Source organism: Anomalospiza imberbis, chromosome 4 (genome assembly GCF_031753505.1).
Source record: "Anomalospiza imberbis isolate Cuckoo-Finch-1a 21T00152 chromosome 4, ASM3175350v1, whole genome shotgun sequence".
NCBI lineage: Eukaryota > Metazoa > Chordata > Aves > Passeriformes > Viduidae > Anomalospiza > Anomalospiza imberbis.
The window spans coordinates 12,153,947-12,167,462 of NC_089684.1; the positions used below are offsets into that span (position 1 = coordinate 12,153,947).

General features: G+C 35.5%; 1 protein-coding gene across 5 annotated transcripts in view; it reads left to right on the forward strand.

The window, feature by feature from the left end:
- SPOCK3 (SPARC (osteonectin), cwcv and kazal like domains proteoglycan 3) overlaps nt 1-13,516 on the forward strand; it is a 167,754-nt gene that overhangs the window by 146,901 nt on the left and 7,337 nt on the right. For all 5 annotated transcript variants that reach the window (XM_068187120.1, XM_068187122.1, XM_068187124.1 and 2 more), the window contains one exon: nt 9,916-10,137. In XM_068187120.1, coding sequence (XP_068043221.1) covers nt 9,916-10,137 — 222 coding nt within the window. The remainder of the gene's footprint in view (nt 1-9,915; nt 10,138-13,516) is intronic.

Genomic DNA, 13,516 nt, shown 5'->3' on the forward strand with positions numbered 1-13,516 from the left:
TTTTTCAAGATATCCATTAACTTCACTTAATTGGAAATGCCATTTCATTGTATGATTTTTTTCATGCTAAGAAAATGTGAATTATTCTGTAAAACAGAATGAATTAAAGATAGTTCTGTCTTATATGGGAATACTTTTCTTAACATTGAGGAAAAAATGTTTCTGAGGTACGCTGGTAATACAATAATGCCACTCTTTATTGATAATGAAAAAAAATGGCATTTATACCTGTACATTTCCAATTTACATTCTGGTTGGTGCCCATAACTGGCATGTGATCTGTTTCTCATGCAGTAGTGAAAACAATAGAAATACAAATTTTGCAGCCCTTAAGTAAGAATTTATTGTATAATTGAAAAAACATGTATCTAATTATGTAGGTTAGTGCATTGCTGTGCTGAAGGTAAACTACTGAAATATCATGTAGGGTCCTTTTTCTTGCTGAATGCTTATTTTGAAATTTGGCAATGATAAAGGAAGCAACTGTAGAGCTGTGAAGTATTATGTCCTGCATAAATAACAAGTCAGTGTTTCAAGCTTTTTTCCTTAAGCATACAGGTGGTTTTAATAAGACCTACAGTCTCTACTTGAAACAGGCATTTGGACTGTGATGTGTATATGGATGTAATGCAGTCATATTTATGTCGCTAGTTTGTTTGCAAATTTTTACTTTATGGTAACAACGACTATATTTAGACTTAAGATCCAAGATTTTAATATGTGAGGCTAAAACTTCCAGAATCTTAGGGATCTTTTGACACTCAAATTTGGAAGTTCTCTCTTTTGGCATTGTACAGAATCTACACATATTTTAGGAGGTACATAAAATTTAAGGCACAATTTAGATTGCACGATATTTTACTATTTTTTTAAGTGATAGAACCAAGAGTTGATTTGGATGGCTAAGAATAGTTTTTGCAAGGTTCTTTTTCATCAACAGGTAGAAGATTACAATCTCTGTGGAAAATTCTGTTTTGTGTATATTACTGACTTTAAGTTACATATCAACATTGTGCTGTCATAAATGTTTGACTTAGATTTTTATCATGGTACCATTATTTGGAATGTTGTACTAAGTATTAATTTATTACTGGTTCTAAATTTGAACAAAGTTTGGTGGTATGTTTTGGGGTGTTTATTTTCTTTTTGCTAAAATAAAACAAATCAAGTTTTACAAAATGGTTACATGTGAGACATTCAGTTTGTCCTACATTTTCTTCTTTTTCTTTTCAAAAAAGAGGTATTCAACAAATACCTACATTGTTTCCCATTTGAACAATAATTTTTCAGTGGGTCATGTTTCAGTACTGTGGTCAGTTACTCGAATTGGATATAGCTAATTGTGAAAAAATACTGGGTTCAGATATTAAACATGCTATTTGTGCAGTATTTACTCAATTTTATAAATAGCCAATATTTACATGTAATAATTTGACAGGCTACTGCAGGTAGGCAGTCCATCTATAGACAGGAAGCAATTGAATGAGTATATGTTCAGTAGTAGGTTTTTGTGGGTTTTTTTTGTTTCTAGATTTGGGGATGTACAATTTTTTTTTAAATTGGTTTCATTAGTGCTATATGTTTCTCCTGTTACGTAAATTTCTGTACTTCAAAATTTCTTATTTAAGACAGCAAAATATATACTGCATTTTATGAGAATGAACGTGTCTGTTGTTTAGAAGAAAATATTGTGTCACTATGTCCCTGCAAACACATAAAGAAATATGAAATATTATAACCATTTAACATGGTAATGTCCTTTCTAATCCCATTTAAAAATTCCTAAAACTTCTTGAAGGGCAAAGTTCTCACATAATATCCCTCCATGTCTGTTTCCAAAGTCAAGACATTAGGTCTGTTGATATCTAAGTATGTCAGGGCATCCAGCCATATTGATATCTTAGTATACCAGGGCTGTCCAGTCTCTATTTTGGAGATGCCTGAAAGCTACAGCTAGAAACAAAACTTGCAAAGAACTTCTTATCATGTATAATAACTTTACACCTAGCACATGAGACTTGGTGGTCTGTGCAGAATACAACTGGAAGAGAAAGGCACCTGAATGCAACTTCCCCTTTCAGAGTCCAATCTAGCAGATCCCTGGAGCTGTTCGTTATTCTTGGGGAGTTAAAAATCTGTTTGGTCACCCTTCTCCCCTGGGCTTTCCTGTATTCTTATAATAAAGTTCCTTCCTCACCGAAAAACCGCACTGCATTCAAAGAAGCAATTAGTGGCATCCTCTCTGGTTGTCTCTTTCTATTTAGGTTTTTTTCATATTTCAGTCACTGGTGGCATTTAGGACAGGATATATTAAAAGATTTCAGCATAGTCCTTCTGACCAAGGCAGATGTAGTGGAAGTTTATAGTGCCTTCATGGTGCTTTTTGGAGTTTCTCCAGCTATTAAATAATCCACTTTCTTCCAATCAATCATTAATATACCTAACCAAACCAAACCATAGTGTTCTGCCAGGACCGTCAGTATGCTGTTCACAAGTTAAAAATGTCAGGTGCCTACATGGCTGTGCTTTTACAAGAGTAAGGTAATTTTGTCTTACTGACACTTTTTTTCCTAAGCAGGATGTAATCAAGAGTAGGATATTTCAAAAAATAATAGGGTATTATTTCCAAAATCTCTTTTGAGTCCAGATGTGGTCAAATATAATATATCTAAAAGTTTCAATAATATAGATGCTACATACACACTTAAATCTTTTCCTCAGACCATTTAGGGTCTAAATAGATGACACAAAGGGGAAAAGCATATTTGACCCCCATTCTACAATAACACCACCATTAATTTTCACTTGTGAATCAGAATATGCAGAGTTAAAAAATCAAGTGACATTTAATATACATGTTTAAAGTCTATTTATTCTATTTCTATATTAATTTTGTGTGATAGAACACAAAATTAATACATCATATGCAGAGCACAAACAATACCATAGTCCCACAGGTATTTTTGCTAACAGGCATTCTATTTCTGAAGAACACTTGTGCACCTTGTACTGTTAGCAGATGAAAGACCAGAGGCCAAAGGTAATAAATAGAGCATCTTCTTATGACTTGGAAATAATATCATGATTTGAAGTCTAATACACTAATAATTTTGAAAATAACCTAAAAAATCAAGTCTGAAAGAAAATTACTTATAAGTGGCTTTTCTGGAACTAGCATAGGAAGATATTATTACACTAAAATTAACAAATCCCTATACAAAATTTTGGGAGGGAAAGACTAATTTTGTAAAGAAAAGTAAATAAAATAAGCAACTTCAGATTTTAGCTTGCAGATTTTAATTTCATTCTGACTATCCTAAATTCCGTACTGATAAAGAGACAAGCTGATATTACGCAGTGATAAATTATATTTCCCTGATCTTCTCTGCTGAAGCATATTTGAAAACCCTGAGGGTGCAGACAGAACTCATGAGAACAATACAGTTTTCCTTACTTCTAGGGTAAGGAAAGAACTCCTAGAGCTGGAAAGACTTGTGGTTTTAAACAGTATATTTTATACCTTCAAAGCACTGCTGGCTTGAGAATTTGTCTAATTCCTGAGATTATTTCAGGAAATGTTCCATAAAGCTGAACTGCAAAGTTGAACAGGCTGACAACCTGAACCATAGTTCTAGCTTGCTAAAAATGCAAGGTTCTTCCAATGAATTTCTGCATGTGTCAGGTTAGCTCATGCAAAGGCATCTTCAGTGCAAGAGTCTGGAAGAAATCCAGCCTAGAATTAATTCTGAACAGGAATGTTAATTAATCCATCTCTACTTAAATTTTAAAGTCTCTAAATGAACCACATCGGTGTTGCTGACTGAAAATTGGTTTTGACTCAATCTTTTGTACAGAATTTATTCTTGTACACAATGAAACCTGGGTCTTTATTATTTTGTTTTATTTTCAGTTATCTGCTTTCCTCCAACAGTTTCTCCTGTTAATAAAATGGTAAGTCTGGTGTCCCAAATAACAAATTTCATCTGATCCATCTATCTATTAGGAAACTGATAGTTTCTAGGAATAGGACTCATGTTGCTTCCCCCTCCCCACATTTCCATATAAAATTCTTTAGAACACTTTCTGGAAGAGACTTCAGAATGCAGACTTTCACAGGAACATTGCAGTTGTACTTTCTTTCTTTCTTTTATACCTTTTGTTGTGACATGAGAGTCGGTGTTCCTAGGTTTATCAAAATACCTTTAGTCCCTTCCCCATGTTCCCCAGAGCCGGGAGTTGGCCTTCGGTGATTCTTATGGGTCCCTTCCAACTCAGGATATTCTGGGATTCTGTATCCTGCCCTAACCTGGGCGCGACTGCTCTTTACTTTGTCTGCCCCGATCAGCTCCCGAATGCCCGGCTTGGGTGTCTCAGCTTTTCGTCGGGGCCGGGGCTCGCCGCAGTTTCTGGGTGCTCTTGCTGTCGCGCTCCGGGGTGGGCTGTTGGCCGCGCTTTGCCGTCGGCGCGAGGGAAGAAACAAAGAGGCAGGGAATTCGTCCAAATCCGTCCGTGTGGTGGCTGGATGCTTTATTGGCTGCGAGAGCTGCGATGGAAAGGCTGCAGCCGCTCCCAGCTTCGCACGGACGCAAATGACCTCGAGCATGCCGAGGAGTGGGATCAAATAGGGAAGGGACAGGGTGGACGGGGAGCCCTCCCGCCCAATGGGTACAGACATCGCGGTGATGACGTGTACTACAGCGACCAATGGGAACACGGCAGGGGCGGACACGAGACTTTGGGGTGAGTGGGACGGCGAGAACGGGGAGACGGACACGGAAACCACAGGAGTAGGGGAAAACTCGGAGGATGCACGAGGGTACAGAGAACTGGAAAACTAACAAAGAAAAAACCCATAATGTGAACCCAAACCTGGGATGCAACACCTGGGCTCTGCTTTGTGTCTGTGTAACCACAGTGAGCAGGAATGTATTACAGCCTGAGAGGGGGACAGAGAGTGTTACGCCTTGAATCTGTCTCCTGGCTCTTGTGGAGCCAGATAAGGCTCACCAAGATCACTGCCTTTGTGATCAAGTACAAAAGCATTCACTTCTGCTTAGTCCCCTTTATTTTAGTCTTTCCTGCTCTACTCTGTCCTGATTGCATTCGGAAGGGAAACCTTTTCCCAGCTTGTGCATGGTAGGTCTCAGCTGTGAGATGCTGTTCACTGAAGGTTTTCTACTAACCACAATATTACAGAAATCCATTACAAAAGAAAACCTTCTTGCGATGCAGCTTGCACACTGAACAGGTAAAATGCATGGTCTAGATGTCAGCCAGGAGTCTGGCAAAGAGTGCATGTGTGTTTATTCACATGTGTGATTTGCCAGTGACTTTTATTGCTTTAGACAGCACACTGGTATTGGAAAAAAATGTGCATTTCTTGGCATATTAGATAAACAATTTCTATATAATGCAGTATGTGAGGCCTGTGAGTGTATGCTGTTCTGATTTCCACATGGTTTCAAAAGCTGTCTTCCTCAATGTACACATTACTTATGTGCTTAATAAGCAGGCAAACGATAGTTTTGCCTTGGAAAGCAGATAAGAGTTGAAATTCTCCCCAGAGACATAACCAGAAAGAGGAGCATTTCTGTTATTCCTTTTGAGCAAATGTTTTGAATGCCCAGTATGTAAGCCATGGAAGATGGTTATATTTTTTATTATTTCCCTTGGAATTGTTTTGACCAGGAAAAGAGCATGAGCTGGTACTTCAAATTTTTTAGATAGTGTTCAGAAATAGCTGCATAAAAATTCACTTCATTATGGTGTATGGAAATAGATTTTGAGTAAGTGGTTAAAATGAAAGAGAAAAACATCTTTCATAATTTAGTCATCTGAGCAGCAGTTTTTGCACTCCTCGGCATAATGTCCTGATACTTAATCATCAAGGATAAATTACTATAATTCAGTTATACTAATTATTCCTTAGTTTCTGCTTATTGCTTTGTGTTACAACTGTGAAAAATGTGTAAAACCAGCATTCTAGTTGGTGGTCCAAGTGATAATAGATATAGTATGTGATTTGGGCAATAATTTTCTGGGTCTAGGTCACTGGGTGATTTTTTGATTTTTAGTTTTGTATCAGCTGACGCCTTCACATGTCAAAGCATGTTAGCAGATATTAAACTCTAGATGTGAACTTCAAGGCTTTTCTGACTCTTTTACCCAAGTATATCATCTTCAAGATGTATTATTTTATCAGTATTATAATAGAGGAAGCAAGTAGTTGAGAGAAAGTACTTCTGGTAATTTTAAGTTTGGACAGTTCAGTAAAAGTTCTTTTAAAATGAACCAAGAATTTTACCACAATAATCTCTAAAAGAGTTGGTAATGTGTATATAGACCTGATGATCTTTTTGTGATGTAGCAGTTCTGGAAAGAGGTGGAGTGCTCCATTTTATATCAAACAAAGCTGCTTCTATCTCTATGAACACTTGCCTGTTTTACCTCTGAAATACTTGAGCCATTTTTATTTATTTTATTTATTTTAGCAAAACTAATATTTTACCTAGATTTCAGACATTTCTATATTGCAGTGACTAGTGGCTGTGAAAGACTTTGGCTTGGTGAAACAAGGCCAATGAGAGCTAAGAAGAAATGGGATTTTTCTCTATTTGCAACACTAAAGTTGTATATACTAAACAAGAGGAAGAACTAAAAAACTAGTAAAAGCAACAACAAATATATTTGGACTGTAAATGAGAATACAAACTACTTCAGAGTTGAACTCTGAGAAAAGAAACATAAATTACTTTCAAGATAAAATGTAATCAGTTTTAGAAATTATTAAATCAAACAGTTATTTAGTAGAAAGTTAGACCCCATGATCCACAGTGCTTTTTTCCTCCAGTATCTGATGCTGTTTAACAGATAGGTTATGAGAGTTTTAATAAATGTAAGCTTTTCTTATATAAAATATTATTATTTGAAGTGGGTTTATTAGTTGTGGTGTACCAAAATAATATATTCATATCTTCTAGGAAGAGCTTGTCATGAATATCAGACTTCATACTCTGTATTTAAATATTCAGCTGTGGTTATGTTGAACTTTGACAGGATTTATTGAAAGCATTAGAACATAATAACATTTTTCCGGTGCTATCCTGTTGGTATAAGTGATATGTAATAAAATTATCTGCTTTTAATTATATTGCTGACTCCAATACAATTTTTTTTAATTTCGAGCCTTGTCCTTAATTATAAAAAATGTAATGGATAAGATGCTAGTGGGACATAACTTTTTAAAAAATCTAAAAGCTATATAGGAAGAAGTGAGAAAAAAACTGAGGAATGGGAAGAGAGGATGAACTCCAGTCACAGGCTAATGATAGTTAAGGAAATCAAGAAAAAGATAGGGAAAAAATCTTATGCAGTTGTATAATATTGTTCCAACGTTAATGTAGTGGTGTATGCACCTTTGAAATGTTCAGTTCTCTTTCACTGTACTTCAGATAAATTTATTTCTTTTTAGAGTATGATATGAAACTGACTGAGGAGCTGGACTCAATGATCCTTGTGGGTCCCGTCCAACTCAGCTTATTCTGTAAAATAAGCAGATGTTTGGAGGGTTTCTGCTTTTCCTTAGTATAGTTTATTAAAAACATAAAACTGTCTTCTAGTATCCTCAAATACAAATATTTTACAATGTGAGCTTTGCCAGCATGAACCACAAATGCTAAATTAAAAATATTTTGTCCCATCACTGGAAAGTGATGCTTCTTTCAATAAACTTACGCTGGAATAACCACATGCAGGGGTATTATCTTCAATTATTTTGGCCCACAAGGTCTATCCTTATATACACCTTTAAAGTGGCTTTTATCTTAAATTCCCTTCTAGTTGACATCTTACTAATTTAAATCATAGTTGCTCTATTTCTGCCCCATCTGTTAGAGTTGGGTGAGCTGACCAGAATGCTAATGCAGAAAAAAATATTGTGAGTACAAGAATAATTTCTCCTGTCATGCAGGTACACAAAAGGCAGGACAGGTAGCAGTATGTTCCATGCTGACCTCTTTTGGTATCCAAGGTCATGAGGAGGATCTCTAGCTAAAAGCAGAATTAAGAGAGAAAGTGTTAAGAGGCCTTCAGGAAGAGAATCTTATAGGTAAATAATGTTACACTGAACATTAATCCTTAGAAAAAAATGTTTTAAGATGGAAGAATCTTCCAGATTTTTCTAATCAGAAACACCTGTTGAATAATTCTGATACCTTTTACAGATGAGGTTGCATAAGGCATTTACTCTATATTCTTATTTATTCAGTTGGGTCCTGCATCTCACTGCTCTTCGTAATCCACAGAAAATAAGTTTTGTCCTGATGTTTTATCAGGGGCTGAAGAGGAAGGGAAAGATATCTTTGGCTGAATGCTTGGGTGTGTTTTTAAATTGTGTTAAACACATGAAAACTTAATAAAAAGGAAATGTCTTGCTTAAATTTTATTGCTTTTTTTGATCTTCTTTCTATCAAACAAAAGTCATAATTAATGCAACAGATCATCAGGGAACTAAAAAAAGTGAGATCACCCAATGAAAAATCATTGTTAATCTAGAATTTCTGGGGAAAGGGATTTTATGTGTTGGTCTGACTTGCACGGGGAGTTTTGATGCTATCAGCTTTATTTTCCTTTCTGAAATGGTCATTCTACCACAGAATAGGCATTTCCATATATAGATATATATATAAAAGGACGCCTAATGACTTCTAAATGCAATTACTGGATTAAACCTGTTTAGCAGTATAGAAGCACTTTTATGATTTCTTTACTGTTGTCAGAACAACAAAAAAGGCAGCCAGGCTTGATTTTCAACAGCGGTAGAAATTGGGAATTCCTGTATGCTCTCATGTCAACTTTTCTATAGCCATATCTACCAATCAAATATTTTTTGTGCTCAGTTTTAATTTAAAAGTTTCGAGAAGAATGATGTTTAGCAGCACGAAATCTTGCTCTGTATTAGGGTGTGTACTCAACTGCCTGGCCACATGGTGCTGTGGCATGACCCACAGCGCATGAACCAGAAGGAGTGTGTTTGTGTCACCTGCAGCTCACAGCTTCGACACAGGCAAGAGGCCTGGTGGTTTCTGCATTTCCCTTTCGTGTCCATAGGCAAGTCTGCATGTACTTCAAAGTTCATGCAGGAAACATAAATAGGAGGTGTGAGGTCTGGCTACAGGAATAAGTAACTCAGCCTGTTCCACTTGGCTATTTCTTCAAGCAGTGATTTAGGAAGATGCAAACTGTATAGGTAAGTACGATACTGGAAGCTGGCTGCTGTTAGCAATAATTTTTTACATGGCCTCCTTCAAGATACAAAGTACACCATGTAAAGATAAAACACAATTTTCAAAGCATTGCTGAGACTGACTGTCATGTTCCTTTTTCATAGATAAATGTATGTTATCAGAACAAAACAAAACAAAAAAAAAAAAAAAAACAAAAAACAACCAAGCAGGGACTCGTACAAGTTACCTGGAATTTATTCTCTTCTTAGTTCTGTAAACTTTGCAAACCAGTTAAGCTTCATTCTCCTGATTTGCAATACCACTTAAATTCCTCATCAGTATTTTTTTCCAGGAAATCATAATCTATCATTTATTACTGTACATAATGTGTGTGATATATATATATATAACATCTGACATGACAACTCATATTTATAAATGTTTTGAGGCTGAATGTAGGATTGATTTTTTTAGCAGATTAATTTAGTCACTTTAAAAGTGAATCTGACATATAATTTCTATGTGCATTTCAACAACACATAGAAATTTACAGCACATACTGTTTGTTTATGTTATCTATGTACCACCAGAGCTATTTCCATGATGCAGCATTCTTTTGTGGTGGCTGGGATCAGCAGCTGCTCCAGCTTTCCATCTATATAATTTTTATAATTTTTCTTCTGTCTCTTAGGATTTGATACCAGCATTTTGCCAATTTGCAAAGACTCCCTCGGCTGGATGTTTAATAGGCTTGATACGAACTATGACCTGTTGTTGGACCAGTCAGAGCTTGGAAGCATTTACCTTGACAAGAACGAGCCATGCACCAGGGCATTCTTCAATTCTTGTGACACATACAAAGACAGTTTGATATCTAACAATGAGTGGTGCTACTGCTTCCAAAGACAGCAAGGTAAAAGATGAGATCAACTTGCATATGTATATGACTGACCTTTTTGTTGTGCTTTATCTTTTTTTTTAACATATTAAGATTACAGTGAACTATAAGCTTTTAAATGCTGTGCAGTGAATTTGTGTTAAAGTTTGTGACATATGGTGAATACCTAAAATGAAGTAAAAAAAAAAACCCCAAACAAACAAAAAAGCCAAGCGACTCAAGCTGAATGGAAAGGCTTGCTAGAAATTCAAGGACTAAATAAAGTGCAACACTGCCACTAATGCTTTTACTGCTATATTGTTCCTCATACTAAAATTTCGTATGTATGTAGAGGGAAAGAGATGAAAATAAAGAACAAAATTACTTAAATTATTTCTTTCCCCGTCTACTTTGCCTACATTATAAAGTAAATTTTTTTATTGCTAATGTAGGGTATCTTAATGTTCAGTGAGCCTAATAAAATAGCTGAATGAACATTATGGATAAAGTTATTTCCAGTCATTTAGACCTAAAGCCGGTTGGTTTTTATTGCCTAGTTGAATCTCTTTTTAATGTTGTGATGTGATTTTGGTTAGACAAATAAACACAGTCTATAGGCATTATTTTCCTGAGGAATATGTAACAATTTTAGACATAGGTGTGACATCACGTAAATTATATAATCAAGCTAGTTGTAAAGTATCGAGAAATTCACTGACTGAATATTGTCTACAGCTGGTCAGAATAACCCCTGCATTTTCCTTACTAACATGAGGGAGTTTTTCTAAAGGATAAACAGCAACTAGGGTTCAAATTTCTGCTGCTGATAGAAGAGATAAAACTGATTTGGTGGAAAATTTGCTAAGCTAATTCAGCCTTTTTGAAAGTTTTAGTATCAGTTTTTAATTCTCACTTGTACCCTTAAAACTCTCATGATAAATATGCATTAGCATTCAACATTTATGGTTTCATTCTGATTTCTGTTGAAATAAAGGTTTTTATCATGCTACATCTGCCAGTTGTAAATCTAAGTAAAAATAAAGCTGTACTTCTGTAGATAAATACTAAATAGCAGATATCTTTTCTTTGGTAACTTTCTTGTTAAAAAGTTAACATTTAAACTTTCAAAACACCTTGTTTGTTTTATAGTAGAACAATAACTTGTGTGATTTTTTTTTTTTTATAAGCATGTATGTACTGCTACCAACACTAGCAAATTAAAAATAACCCATCCCAGAAGTAATGTAGCTCTTAAACAACATAAAATTTTGGTCATTTGTCTATAAAATAAAAATATTAAAAAAAAAAAAACCCAGCACAGTAATTTCAGCTTAATATATAAGTACCCTTAGTCTTTGGAGGGCAGTGTAATTCTGTCCTGTTGTAAGAGGAAGTATAGAAAATTACATGTGGCCTACTGTGGTCCAATTTTTTTCCACCAATTTCATGTAATGGCATAACCAGGGTGCATTAAGAAAATCATTCTACAGATCAGTTTCAAGTAGTTTTGCATTTTCTTATCTAATAAACACATTTTGTGCATAATATTTGCTCAGTGTACCGTTAGAAACTGAGGATGGTATTGTAAAGACTGATCTAAACACTACGTAATTTTATTAATGGTACTCCAACAGATTCATCTTTCAGTGACACTGATTCTTCACATTGTAGAACCCAACATTATCCAGCTTTTCTTCCCCTTTTTACTAATTTCCTCGCTGTCTTGATAATGGTGTTGAGATAAGGTCCCGATTTCAAACAGATTAGATAGTCTTTGTTACCACAGTGTGTTTGAGTATATAGTAAAAAGATGTCTCCTAAACATTGTATATGAAGTGAAATCTGAGTTTCAGCAACCCTTCCACATTTAACATGCCCATCGTCCTTTGAAATTAACACTGTCATCAAAATCTGTATTCTCCATTTTTTGGTGTAAGGAGAAAAAAATCTTGTAGTCTTCTTTTGTCATGTCTTATTATTAGCTGGTGCACAACTGTCTGAGCCCTACTTCCCTGGTGTATTAGTGACCCGTTGAATTCTCTGTAATTGGCATCATTATGCTGAACCATGGAATATGTTCATGTCTGGTTATGTTTTACTTGCTGGAATGATCTAAATAAGGCTTTTAACTAAGCCTTTGCTATTAATATCAAGGAGATTGAAAAGCTGAGAAATTCAGCAGCTTCTTTCTGATGTTTATTAAAATAAGTTGATATTAACAGAATGCTTCAAGCCATGTAGAGCAGTTCTCTGTATTCATTGAGCTTAGTGCTTTCTGGGCAGATCAGTAGTTTTACAGTACTGTTCATGATTAATGTTGTTGTAATCGGAATACAAAATGTAGTCAACCATATGTATCACACTGGGATAGCAATTTCATTGTACTTTTTAAAAGTACATAGTGTTAGCTTGAGTCATTACCCGAGAAGCCCTCGTGGTCTTTGATCTTAGTTTTACCATGCAAGACTGTCAGCATTAGACAAGTACTTGAAACTCTTCCTCATTCTTTCTGCTTGATTACACTACTCTAGACCTATTACTGAACATTAAAATTCTAGTCAATATAGGCAACAATTTCATGAATCCTGAAGTCAGGTCTTTCTTGTGGAGAAGATGATCTTCCTGTAGTAGTTCTTTTGCCTTGACTAATGGTTAAACACTTAGGTACAGTCCAGTGATGCTTATTGCATTTTTTCTTGCCCTTACTCTGCCTTAAATGTAGTTTAGTATTTCTGAGGTATATCTAAGGCATTAAAATGCATTTCTGCAATGCATCAAAATCTGCGCTGTGCCAGTGCTCTTTGCAAGTCTTTCTGTACACTTTGGTCACTATGGCTCTCTAGTTTCAACAATCCATGCAAGTGTTTCAGCACCCATCTTCAAAACTTACTTCCTTAGTTGTTCAATGCTAACATGACACTTTGGTGCTTACCGAAATGCTGAAATGCTGAGGCCTTTGCAATGTTGGCCTTTTTATAGGCTGAATTTTTTTCTTCCAATTATTGATTACTGCAGCCTTGTTTTGTTGCATCACTGACTCAGAGTAGGAGACTAGCCAATTTTGCTGAGAGTATTAATGCTTAGCAGCAAAGTATTTCTTTACTACAGGCCTCTGCATGGATCTATTAGTCCAGCACTTCTCTAGTTGTGTTTTCATAGAGGCTCTTCTGTTTGTCATGCCTGGAAGACATCTTCATCAATTCAAAAACAGTCTCTCTTACAGAAGAATGAGAATTATCATGATCTGTATTTGCCAGTCTTAAGATTGCAACGACTTCAAATATATTTATAAATACTTACAAATGAAGATGTAACATGCTTTTATCAAGATAAATGATGATCATAAATGAGATCCCCTGGCAGACTTCTTGAACTGTAGTATTGATGTTTCAGATCCCTGAAGTACAAACCTTGG